We start from the raw sequence: 12904 nt of genomic DNA on the forward strand, positions 1-12904 counted from the left end.
GGTAGCCGAGCCTATTCCAAAGATTTTGTAAATCACTGTAAGTTGGAGATACATAACCATGCTCACCTGAATAGCATGCCACCATTTTCCCGTCCACATTTCATGATAAATCCTTGATTCTTTCCTCGCATTGGTGAAAATCTTTATTGGGCAATAGACTACATGTTTGGCATGTGCAGGGTTCCCAAGGAGAGTCCTGATGGCTGAAAGTACATCTCTATACTAAATAAGGTTTGTATCATCCAGAGTATCAGGAAAAAATATGATAGTTTATTTCTATTCAGCCCTAAATGGTATGCTGTAGTCAACAATCTTGTGTAATCTACGTATATTAAGGTAAGAAAGCCCCAGCTTCTCCCTGACCTGGCAATAATATAAGCAAGATTCATAAAAATCATGAAATCACTGACACCTGGGATACTTAACAGCCAATTAAAAGACTGGTGCCCTATACCATCTTGAATTGCCCAACATGCTACTCTCCAATCCGTCTCCGAGGCAAAGGAGAAGAACTTGGGGTCTGAAGCTTCACCCATTTCTACGTCTTGACCATCCCGACCTGCTGCAATGGATTCTCTTCTCCACCTCTGATGTAAAGTCTCATCCATGCTTATGACCTTGCCAGCTGTGGGATGTTCTACCTCCATACATTCATCCTCATTGTCATCTAGGACTATTGAGTTCTGATGAAGGGATGGGCCTGCTGCATTCTCCCCATCATCAATAATGTCAGAATGTGCGATTGGAATGAATGAAAAAAGATCCTCTTGCAACTCCTGTAGTACTTCGCCAATTGCCTCCTCCATATGCTCATCATCTATTAACATGTCTAATCCACTAGCTTCCTCTCCATTATCTTCTTGTGGCTGTGGGATAGCAAGTGATCGTGACTTTCCTTTGTGGTACCACAGGCATTTTTTTGCAGAGCCAAGATGTGTGTTAACAGCATGAGCTGTTGCAAATGACCTTCCACATCCAGCAGGACACATGTAGGGAGCGTCTCTGTTAACCAGTATACAATGATGATATATAGGCAAGGACATAATAGAAGAAATGGGAGTCTGAATTATAATGGTCCTCCGAGTCACTGATAAAATGAATCTGTAATAAGTCTTGCTATTTTGGGCAATGCAGCAGTTACAATCATATGTTGTCCATTCATGTGCTAGTTAAAGTATAAAAGAAACAAAGTAGAAAACAACCACCAGTATAAAGAACACAATTCAACATAGAGTCCCATCAGCTGAAAAATCTGCTCGTGGAGGGGCACTGAGTTTTTCTCCCTGTCCTTAAGCTCAGCCAGTGCATGGACACTTCTCCATTTTGCTGGTGGAAGAGCTTTGGGATTGGTGGGGTTGTCAGAGCTAGCACTCATCAAGACTAGGTCAGGACGCCATTTGCCACCACCGTCTTCTACTGAACGGATTGAGTTGGCAGCAATCCACCATCTCAAGGAGGCAGTTGCCCTGCTCGGTAATGCAGAGTAGACCTTTAGTACAATGTTGTTAAGGAATGCCATACACTCATCCTCCAAACCTGGACTCCATGGTTTTGTAAAGTCTGGGCAGCCACTCATTGTTGTCCAGGATCTATCCTCGGTGCTGTAATAACCTGCATCACATAACAAAACCAACATGTTGTATAGCATGGCTTTTGTCCCATATTGACCTGTGAAAATGTGAGATAAAGGGAAAATTACTGGGAGGAAATCCTCTAGTGTGCAGTACACTTTAAGGGGTGCAGCCTCTTTCTTCAAAAGGGGGTCCATAAACCTATGAAAACATTGTGTTGGGCCTTTTATAGCAAACCCACTGAACTAAATAGCAAAAAGACAACGGCTAGGGAGTCAGTATGGGGCAGCAAAGTCAAGTGAAGTACACATACCTTTGGATGTGTGAAAGGTGTGGTGCAGCGGAGCAGCAGTGGCTATTGGAGTAGTTTATAAGCTACCCAGGCACAATGTGATCAAAAAAGAGACTTACCAAAGCATTTGGAGATGAGGTGATGACAGATGTTGATCCAGTAGTAGACATCTCAGGGATGAAGCTGTTTCAATAGGGTGGGTGAAAGCTAGTAAAAAAGGAAGAAGAATTATCTACCACCAGCATATTCACTATTCTGCCTTTGCCATCTCCAGAGGGAGTTCCACATCGAGCTTAAATTAACCCAGACATTTCCCATGTCTGTGGGAGGACAATTGGCAGTGTATCCATAGAGTTTTGGCTTTGGCATTACATCCTAGAAAGAGAAGTGCTTGAGTGCACGAGCACTTCCCATATGTAGTAGTGGAGAGTTTTTGGCAGTATGTCCCAGAAAAGAAATATTTTGATTAGATTAGATTCTGGGTGTTTCCACTATACAAGAGGCTTCCACTTTTTTTTGAATTTCGACCAGAGTATAATAGAAAAAGGGGAAAGATCGAGATACTCTACAAGTGAGCGAGCTACATGTTTTTTATATCTAATCTGCTAGTCTGTGGCATGCCCAGAGCCTGTGAAACTGTTGCATATACATACCCAATGTTCTAAAGCCAAAAGTAGGGCTGTAGAATGATTGCTGAGGTGGTTGATGAGTTTGGGGAAGTATGTTCACTTACATCTTGGAGCTATCTTGCCCACATCCTGCAACTTCTCATCGTCTTTTCGCAATATGGGAGTTATTCTGTGAAATTGAGCACCTTTACTGGTATATGCTGCTGCAATTGGTGCTCGTGCAGTATGTCCCAGAAAAAAAAGTGCTCCAGCACTTGAGTGACAAAACTGGATAAACCCGGTCTCTGCTGAAGCAGCCATTGTTCTCCTAGGAGTCATTATACTGTAGCGAGTAGCACCTCCGACTATAAGTAGTAGGGGGTTTAGTATAGGAATACCTCAGTTGTTTCTATAGCCTCTCGGGCAGCGGCTGAGGTATATTACATTACATTTATTAGAGATCACCTTAAACTAACACCTATTGTAGTTTCACTTAGGTAAATAATAAAGTCGTTTCTATAGCCTCTCGGGCAGCGGCTGAGTTTCACTTAGTTTTATTATTGAGCACCCCCCTTTCTGGGACATACTGCCAACTGCCAACTACCAAGCCATGAAAGTGTCCGTATCTGAAACTGAGGTATTGCTCCGTATCCTTGACATGCATACCCATGACTTGGAACTTCTACTTCAACTGCTCAACAACAGCCCAAACCTACCACCAAACCTTGTGAATTTCCACCCATACTTATCTGTACTGGTCACTTATGGATTATTATCACGTTCTGTGCTATTTGTGGGTCAAGGTGAACACACCAACAATCCTATCCCTCAACAGGAACTTTCTTCCTGGGCGGCAAGCCAGAATACTACCTATTCCAGCAATGTGGACAATTTGAATGCGACAAATCTATGGGATGAGCTCCTGCCCTGGCAGTCTTCACCACAGAACTTGAACTGGAACCGCTCTCTTCCTGCTACAATCAATGAACCTATCAATGTCTCCCTTTCCACACCTCATTCTTCCATATCCTTGCTTCCATCACCTCTCATCGCTACCTCTTCACAATGTCCCATTTCTGACTTCTCACTTCCACAGGTTGATATGGGATCACCGCCTTCGCAGTGCATACCAAGGACTCAGATGGCTACTGGTCAACATGAGATAGATAAAGCAAATTTAAATGCTACAGCACCAGTATCAGCATCAGCAACATGCCACTATCGCTTGAAAAAAAAAGAGAGTTACCGCTGCAAAACTGGGGGGAGAATCCTATGACACTGCCAAGTCCCAATCTCAATCAGCGTGTCCAAGGGGGGGTGTTGCATTTGCCCTATCATGGAGAGAGATGGCGGAAGTGTCTGGAGAAGACGGTGTCATGCACCAAAATTGGTAGCATGGACAGGTGTCAAAAATGAAGTGAATATTCAAAAAGACTTGCCTTTGCGCCACATAGGCACAGTGCCATATGGAATAGTAATTAATATTGCCTTTTTTGAACTTGTGGCTGATCAGCACCACCTCTATTAAACAATCAAGTTGCACTCACCTTTGCTTTCCATTCGGTACCTTTGGCAATTTTTTGCATTGCCACTGGCTACACATGGCATGGTGCCCTCGCTTTCATTGTTTCCTTCACTTCCCTTCCTTTTCCTAGCCCCACCATGGGTCCCTTACTCTCGTTTTTATTCTCACCCGACGGTTGCTTCTGGATCCCCATTTTAGTTCACCTCCTCGTCACCTCCACCCTCCTCCTCCTCCTCATTTTCTTTGCTCCCCCACCATATCTGATGTCACCACTCTCTATCCGCTTCCGTCGCCAATCCGTTGACCACCATGTGCTACTGCTGATATCAGCAAAGCCCCGGCAGCCGGTCCAAATTAGGCAACAGGTCCATCTTCATGACATTGATCTTCTATTGTATACTATCAAGTCATTGGTCACTTGTCTCGCCTGGTTGGAGTGTGGGTGGGTAGTTTTTGAGCTGGAGAAGGTTTGTCCCCTTGCATTGCCTATGTACATCACTGTCCAATTCACTTGGGTACATTTATCCTTTGTCCATCGTCTTCGCTACAGCTACACCTACCACACACTGCCTGGGACTCACTTGTTCCAAATTGGAACTACTCCCATCCCTCCCTCGTTTGACCAGGTGGTCCAATACAACCAGTCCATTGGTAAGGCCATGGAACCGTCGGATTTGGACTAGGTGGTGGACCGGTGGCTCCAATTTCTTTTTTTTCAGCAGAACATTCATTTACAGTGTAATTATTTTTGATTTTTGAATCATTTTTATGGACACATATTTTTTTGAAATGCCCGACTGACAATAAAGGAACTGTGTTGATACTGATAATATTTTTGCATTGCTTTCTTTACTGCATCTTCCCATGACATCACGATTTCCTTGCTCTCTTTCTGCTATTGGACTTTATTTTATGGCTGTACAAACCTGTGACATTACTTACACAGCATTCATTGTTATATCTCTTTCTTTTCCTTATTTTGACAATCTTATCCTGTACTACCTACACAGGATTTGTCAGCATACATTCCTTCCTTCATGTTCTTTCTCATTCTCTTTGCACAGCTATACTGTACATAGCCTACCTTTCTTTTACTATATAAACCCCTGTATTTTACCTTGTAAGAAATAAGATATCCAATCCAGACTTCTTCTCTAATCTCAAGTTCACTACACTCTGCTACTTGTGATCCAGTGTGGTCACAACACTTCCCACTGCTACCACTGTTAATTGCTGTCATTGTCAGCAATCCTCCTCTTAGGTGTGCTGGGGACATCACCAATAAGCTGGGAAATACTAGGGTCAGGACGACTGAGTGATGAAACCGGCACTAAGTGCATCTGCAATGCCAAGGATGGCGGAAGGTCCTGTCACCTTGGTATGAAGGCACTTTGATGCAGATGCAGGAGTGGGTGATCCAGAAGCTGCATGTTTGCATTTTAATCTCTGAGACACTTCAATAGAATCCTAGAAGAGTAGTAGTGAGGTAAAGTCAACATCAAGCCATATCACATACCTGAGACTTTTCTTCCCCATCCAAGTCTAAATCACTCTCTGGATGACCATCCGCTGTGCCCACATCATCTTGATCCACTTGCTCCTTATAAGGATGAGGCAAAGGCAAAGAAGGCTCACCAATCTCTGGGATATAAAAAGCACCCTCACCAGTGGCATAGTGTCCATCAATGAGTCTGATTATATCATTGTAGAGCGGTAAAGGGTTTGTACGCCATGGTTTTGCTTCTGGATGAGGCTGAGACAGATCTAATTGAGTACATCTCATACTAAACTATTGACTCTACACTTACTGCAATATAGTTATCCCACACATCTTCTTCAGCAGTTACTTTCTTTCTGGTATCATCCCATCCAAAACCAGACAGCTCTTGAAGCTGCTGAACAACAAGGCACATAGCCTTTAACTGTGATGATAAAAATCAATACAATATATGTTGTACAATGGTTGACTTACTGTTCCCCAACATCGGCTATAATTTGTAGATATCTTTGGTGCACCACCACTGGTTTTATGACTCTGCACTAGCACAACAGCTGTAGCAACAAAAGCTGGTTTTTTGAAGTTATTGTCAGGTCGATTGCCTTCCATTTGTGCCTCCTTCAATTTATCCACTAATGTGGCATCATCCTCTGATGTCCATTTTGCGTTTCAGGGCTCTTTTGGGGCTGAAATCTGAGATTGTTGACTAGGAGATTGGTTCTTTTTGTTGGCAAGGAGCCTGTCTTTCATAGATGAAATCTTGAGTGTGAGCTTTTGAGAGGTCATTGGGGGCTTTTGAGGTGGTTTTTAGAGTGATAGAGCAGTGTGAGGTACTGTAGTTTGAGTGTAAAAGTTGGGAACACAATTTGCAGCCCGGTGTGACAAAGTTTTTTTGAAACAAGCTGAGTTGCCAAACATGTCAGCTCGTTCCAAAATGGCACCGTTTTACAGCTAATTGCAGATCGTTAGACATCCCGGTGTGAAAGATGTGCACTTGGAGTTGAAGTGGGATGAGCGGGAAGTAAATTCTTTTAGACTTGTAAGACTAATCTCAGAGTCTGCCCGAGGTGCCACAGCTACGCCAACCAGACTTACAGCTAATTGCAGAATGTTAGACATGTCAGCATAGAAATTGCATACAGGCAGACTTGAAAAATAGAAATCCCCGAAAGGTCAGGAGACTGTATCTTAAGTCTGGTTGGCATAGCTGTGGCACCTCAGGCAGACTCTGAGATTAGTCTTACGAGTCTAAAATAATTTACTTCCCGCTCATCCCGCTTCAACTCCGAGTGCACATTTTTCACACCGGGATGTCTAACAATCTGCAATTACAGCTGATTTCATAACAATAGACCTATCCTATGAGTTAGTGTGCAGGCGGACTTCAGCGGAGTGTATATGTATATTTTTGGGAAGAACCCAAAGTGTCTGGGAGAGACTAGTCAACCCTCGACCAACATGCGGCACCATATTCCCAAGGAGCAGAAGATACTAACGTATGAATTGTCTTGCATCCATGGCCTCTCAGACAGACATGTTAGCCATTACCTAGGAATCAGTCAACGGACCATCAGGCGCATCCGGAAGACCTTCCGGGACACTGGTGAAGTGGGACACCAACTAGCTTGTCAAGGACGGCCTTGTGCCCTTGATGGCTTGGAAGCGAGTGTCAGTTTTTTCTTTTATTCTTCTGATGTGCTGATAAAACAAGTTTTTGATTAGTTCCTTGAAGGCTGCATTGAAAGACAGCCTGATATGATCCTCTCAGAGTTTCTAGATTCCATTTTTTTCTTTGGCGAGCACTCCACCGAATAGTCTACACCAATTTTTTCAAAGACTTGGCTATCACACTTATCACACCAGCCACACTCGGTACTGAGCCAAATATTCTAGTCTCCCTAAATTTCAGATTTACTACATTTTAAGCTCATTTGTAGTTTTGCTCTGTACACTAACTCATTGGACAGGTCTATCGTTATGAAATCAGCTGTAGCTGTAAGACACAATCTCCTGATCTTTCGGGGATTTCTATTTTTCAAGTCCACCTGTATGCGATTTCTATGCTGACATGTCTAACGTTCTGCAATTAGCTGTAAAACGAAACGCGACTTTTTTGGCGGGCGACGTTTTGAAACGGTGGCTGCCGAACGGGCCCTTAGTAAGTAAGTCTCGTATTGCATGTAGTTTTGGGGGGTCCCGACGTTATGCGTTATGAGACAATCAACTATATTCCCAAACTAGGTATACCTAGTATCAGTGCCGTTACGTCGATACAATCAAAATGCGACATTGGGAGAAGCACAACTTGAATCAAGAAAACAACCAATACAAATACACGCATGCCATTGGGGAGATAGTACCTCACTTACGTGAATTGGTTTATCATTTGGTGCAGCTTTCCAGAGTCCAAACCCGTTGACCGTGGCTCAATGTGACACGCAAACGGGGCCGGACGACTTTCAGAACGTCACAGTGCGTGGTGAGCGTGGGGTGCACTAGCAGAATGATAAACGTCAAACTCACACTGTCAACCCGTATGTCCATTGCGGTTCAACATTGATCTCTCGTCCTTGGCTATCTTTGGCTTTGGTGAACTTGAAGACTGCGAGAAGAGACACGATACCGGCCCAAACGCTTGCATCAGCTACGTGCTTTCCGACACACACGCGCCTGCCAAATCCGAATGCATAAGGAACTGTGTCGTCGTTGAGTTTGTCGTCTGCCGAAAGGAATCTCTCCGGGATGAAGTCTGATGGGTTAGAATATTTGGCTTCATTTCGTGACATTGTCCTAGAAAGCGTTCAGATAGACATTATAAAGACAGTATGCAACATACCAAGCGTTCGCAATTACCACCGCTCCTACAAAAAGACGTGAGAAACCTTTCAGTAATGAGAAGGATGGAGGTATACCTCCTGGAATATGATATCCTTCATAAATGTCGTCATTTACAGCAGCGTGTGCAAGGCCTGATGCGAATGCACCATCAGCAAGAGTTTCCAAAGCACGATAAAGAGTCAACCTAAGGGTACAACAGGACGCCATCTATGCGTCTCGCGGAGTACAGCCTCAACGTAAGGCAGAGAGTTACGATCTTCAAAATTAGGTAACCTATGCTTGTCCACAACAGAGTCGATCTCTGCTTGGGCTCGTTCTTGGACTTTTGGGTAAAGTACCATCGCAAGGATGAAGTCAATGAGAGTCGTAGCCGTCTAGTTACACACGTTACAAGGTCATGATTGACTCGAGGTTGAAATTTACTAACCGTCTCTGATGCCGCTGGAAATAAAATAAATGAAGACGATGGATGATACGCCATTATAGGACACTTACCAGAAAATGAAGTAGCTGCAGTGCCCTTCATTATTTTCTCAAGCTCGTCATAATTGGGGGCGTCTTTGATTCCATTAAGAATATCAGAAACCATGCTAGATATAGCTGGGTTTGAGGTCTTTCAATAGGTTATGGGCAAAGAATCAATTCGAGATTGATGAAGTGCGCGGACCATTTGACTTTTTGTGTATTGAAATGGCTTTTCGACCATCTCGTTCAACATATCTGGATATCCTCTGGCAAGTCGTTTGAAACTTAAGCCAGGAAACCAAGAAGGGAGATACAAAACTACCAAACACTGGCGTTATGGTATATTTGTGACAGGTTTCGAGTAAGCTTACGAAAAGGCCAGGACGTCAGGATCGCGGAGGCCTCGGGAGTGAAAGCCTTCAGCGCTTTGTCATTGACGGTCTCGACAAGGGAAACTAAAGGATCACCGTGACGTTCTGTCTCATACCCGTAGGTGATTGACATTATAATAGAGGCGGCCAATCTAACGAACAAATTTGAGGGGGCTAGGTCAATCGGTTAAATGTGTTTCTGTGGGCAACTCACGCCTCTATGTGGCGCACAAAATCCTCAGGCGTTTCAAGCATGTCAACCAGGAGCTCATGGATTTTGCGCATCTGTAAAGGGCGGTAGGAAAGAGCCGCAGACGACCGTAAACTTTGATGATAGAATCGCCTGTGTTGTCTCCATGTATTTCCGTAGCGCATCAGCGCTGCGTTGAGGGACGACCAGCCAAATCTGTGAAATTCAGAGAGATGGCCAACACGCTACGAAAAGCACTGACAGCTCGTTCGTGACGATGATAGGCCTATCTGAATAGTTGTATGATCGTTTTTCGAGAAGATCTCTTGCTATTTTCTCCGAGTTGATAACAACGACGTGTTGTCTGAAAAGGCAGCAGTGTATGATATCGCCTTCCGAATCAGCAGTCAGGTGTGGAAGAAGAACAACATAACTAGAACGAATGTACCGTAGGTCTTGCCCCATTTCTCATAGGTAATCCACGGTGCAGTAGAGTTGATTTCGAGTGTGTTACCCAGGATAGGAAGCGATGAAGGGCCTGGAGGAAAAGACAACGAGTTATTGCCTCCTCGTCTCCGGGCAAGACGCCTTATAGACTCCAACAGCACAAGAAACAAGAAAGCCAGGACAAGCGAGAGAGTACTCGACCCTTGAAACATGATTTACGGGGTTGGAGGGATTGCGAGGTAGCAGATATGAGCGTGTTATATGGACACCAATAGTACTAGGGTCAGGTCAGCTGGCACGTACCCTGGTGCATACTGCCCCTTGCTCTGATCCTGGCTTGACGGAATTTTTGCACGCGTGCTATCGGAGAGGGAGCTCCCAGCAAGTTGGAGATGGTGTTATGGGGATATGGATCGTCACATTCTCCATAGAAGGCCTCAGATAGGCTTTGAATATACTACCTTTTGCACTAATTATAGCGTCAGCCAATGATATAAAATATGCTATCAGGTAAGGATGTGCCGATTGGGGCTGGAGGTCCTCTGATGACATTCAGCGGTTCCACTACCGTACAGTGATTAGACATGTGGCTCTGGAATGTGTACAGTATGCTGTAGCTTGAAAGGTTCGTATCAGTTCACAATTATTCAACGAGTAAACAACGTTGGCGATAATACCAACCTGTATCACTTGGCTTCTTTCAAACAAAACATTTCGGTAGGACAATCACGCATACATCTCACGAAGAAGACTTATGGGCAAGTCTCGTTATCGTATGCCACATTGGTATACGGCGCACAACCAAAACCTGTTATCGGAGTGTACTGACAGACAAATACTGTTATCTGTGAGGTCCCAGAGTTCACATATTATAGTACATACTACGTCACTTGTTTGCGAGTTTTCTTATCCGCCCTATTGTTCTTGAACAACATAGGAGATCCCACGAGAAGGATGGAAGTTTTCAAGAAAGGAGAATATAGGCAGCGAGAGAAGACCTAGGTTTTCATTTGGCCTTGTCAGAATTGGATCAGTAGGATGCCATGTGTCCGTCCCATAAGTAAACCTAGCCGTATTCGTCAACTTGTCCGAAAATGACAGCATCCGCGATAATAGCAAGTCATACCAGGAACGGAATTTTAGAGTTGCTGTATTCATATGGTCAGATGATGAGATTGAGGATAGACAACGATGAACCGTCCCTCCGCCATATAGGTCAGAATAAGCAGCATCAGTGAGATACAACGCGTCCCATTCAATTGAACCTAGTCAAATTCGCCAACTTCTCTGAAAATGACAACATCAGCGATGATGGCAAGCTATAGCACCAGCTATCACCTATACCAAGTTTAAGAGTTACATCCACCTTGCCACGGTCATATGGTCAGATGAAGTACGTACTATATCGACTGATGAAGCACTGTCAACGCACCTGAGAAGATGATGGACAGGATAGGTCGAGGAGACAATGGAGTTGAACGAACCCTCCCATCCGCCAGCGATGACCAGAAATGATTCATCATCCTTACACCGAGTCACCTACCTAGCTAGGCTCGGATGACGACAAGGGTGGTACTCAACCTATTCTCCAAGTTTGTCAGACCCCCTGAACATTCAGAAAAAGACCTATGGAAATCGTTGATTCTTTTTTTTTTTTTTTAAATCTTGCGTGGCCCGCTTTCCGACGATGACCAAACGACCATCATCATGATAACAGTGATCATTGATTTTCAAAGCGTTGACATTTCAGACTGTTCAAGCAAAGTGGCCGATCATCTGCTGCAGCTTCTCAGCCGTCATACCCTTCACTCGCGGCTCGATATGACACGCGAACGGACGCGGTCGACTGTCGGTCGAGTAGAGAATTCAGCACCAGGTACCAAACACCCCCCAAGGTATAAAAAAATAAAAAAAATAAAAAAGACACAACCGCTACCCACACCCCCGCATCCGCTACATACTGCCCCACGCAGATCCGTTTCCCAAAACCAAACGCGTAGAGCACCTTGTCGTCGTTCAGTCCTCCGTTGGCGGTGAAGAATCGTTCGGGGATGAAGTCGGAGGCGTTGGATTCGTTTCTGGACATGGCCCCGGAGAGTGAAGGGTCAGAGTGAATGAGTAAGGTGGGATTGACGAGCGCACCAAACGTTGGCGATCACTGTTGCGGCTACAAACCACCCACATCAGCCTAATCCAACCTACTGTACAACAGAGAAATGGCCACTGACATTTAGGTATGTACAACCCCTCATAGACGTCGTCATCTACGGCAGCGTGGGCAATGCCTGGTGAGAAAGGCCAGTTAGTAGTGTCGATAGGTGCGATACCACACGCATAGTGCTAGTACTCACCCAAGGGAAGAACAGGATGCCATCTGTGCGATTCGCGAACCACAGCTTCCACATAGGGCAGCGAGAATCGATCCTCAAAGCCTGACAACCTGTCATTACCAATGACATTAGCGATCTCGGCATGCGCCCACTCCTGGACGTGGGGGAAGAGCATCATAGCGAGGACAAAGTCCAAAAGAGTCGACGTGGTCTGGCGATGAGGGTAATGTTCTGCATTTCAGACATGCGCGAGTGAAAAAGTTTGAAACACACTCACCTACTTTTTCCGAGCTGATGATGATGACGTCAGGCAGGGTGGTCACTGTGGAGGTCCCCACTGACGTGACTGTGGAGGTACTCGCGAGTATAAGGGTGGTGTTGTGAAGAGTGTATGCAGCGATGGACGAAGAGATCAGCGCCATCCTCGTCATCTTCGCCGTCTCTCTCTTTGGTGCGTAGAACCCTCTCTCGCCCAGTGCTGCTAACAGGACACCCAGCCTCGTCCCTCCCGTCCCTCTCCAACCGCATCTCCTTTCTCCGCATCCCTCGCATCGTCTTTTTCATTGGAAAGCACTTTGGCACAGGTACCCCTTTTCACCTCCCTCTCCCTCTCCCGCTCATCTCCCACAGGCGTCATCCTCTCCACCGCATTCGTCCATCTTCTCCAGGATGCATTCCACGCCCTCAATCATCCTGCCGTCCTCGCCCGCTGGCACATAGCCAACTACACCGGTCTCGTCGTGTACGTTCCCCCCTCTCTGCTCTGCCC

At 45.1% G+C, this 12904-nt stretch overlaps 5 protein-coding genes across 5 annotated transcripts; 1 reads left to right on the forward strand and 4 right to left on the reverse strand.

Annotated features, from left to right (window-relative positions):
• Positions 1 to 276: 276 nt before the first annotated feature.
• Positions 277 to 2033, reverse strand: SERLADRAFT_409690 (uncharacterized protein; the record flags this gene model as incomplete). Its single annotated transcript, XM_007320512.1, has 7 exons — positions 277 to 363; positions 411 to 1002; positions 1221 to 1611; positions 1635 to 1668; positions 1700 to 1772; positions 1885 to 1946; positions 1983 to 2033. 7 exons carry the CDS (start codon positions 2031 to 2033, stop codon positions 277 to 279), a joined length of 1290 nt encoding a protein of 429 aa, XP_007320574.1.
• Positions 2034 to 5298: 3265 nt separating this feature from the next.
• Positions 5299 to 6280, reverse strand: SERLADRAFT_440066 (uncharacterized protein; the record flags this gene model as incomplete). The annotated part of the gene is made up of 5 exons (XM_007320513.1): positions 5299 to 5463; positions 5513 to 5749; positions 5805 to 5918; positions 5969 to 6144; positions 6202 to 6280. The coding sequence occupies 5 exons, from the start codon at positions 6278 to 6280 to the stop codon at positions 5299 to 5301; spliced, it is 771 nt and encodes a 256-aa protein (XP_007320575.1).
• A 648-nt stretch (positions 6281 to 6928) lies between these two features.
• SERLADRAFT_472315 (uncharacterized protein) lies at positions 6929 to 7494 on the forward strand (the record flags this gene model as incomplete). The annotated part of the gene is made up of 2 exons (XM_007320514.1): positions 6929 to 7156; positions 7217 to 7494. 2 exons carry the CDS (start codon positions 6953 to 6955, stop codon positions 7307 to 7309), a joined length of 297 nt encoding a protein of 98 aa, XP_007320576.1.
• A 333-nt stretch (positions 7495 to 7827) lies between these two features.
• Positions 7828 to 10017, reverse strand: SERLADRAFT_362510 (uncharacterized protein; the record flags this gene model as incomplete). The annotated part of the gene is made up of 12 exons (XM_007320515.1): positions 7828 to 7950; positions 8018 to 8284; positions 8331 to 8355; positions 8407 to 8463; positions 8517 to 8706; positions 8760 to 8773; positions 8828 to 8944; positions 8999 to 9115; positions 9169 to 9320; positions 9383 to 9574; positions 9621 to 9750; positions 9807 to 10017. The coding sequence occupies 12 exons, from the start codon at positions 10015 to 10017 to the stop codon at positions 7860 to 7862; spliced, it is 1563 nt and encodes a 520-aa protein (XP_007320577.1).
• A 1378-nt stretch (positions 10018 to 11395) lies between these two features.
• SERLADRAFT_472320 (uncharacterized protein) lies at positions 11396 to 12416 on the reverse strand (the record flags this gene model as incomplete). The annotated part of the gene is made up of 4 exons (XM_007320516.1): positions 11396 to 11883; positions 11948 to 11972; positions 12034 to 12090; positions 12157 to 12416. Coding segments are annotated over 4 exons (240 nt in total).
• Positions 12417 to 12904: the final 488 nt, after the last annotated feature.

The sequence above is a fragment of the Serpula lacrymans genome (assembly GCF_000218685.1).
Source record: "Serpula lacrymans var. lacrymans S7.9 unplaced genomic scaffold SERLAscaffold_9, whole genome shotgun sequence".
NCBI lineage: Eukaryota > Fungi > Basidiomycota > Agaricomycetes > Boletales > Serpulaceae > Serpula > Serpula lacrymans.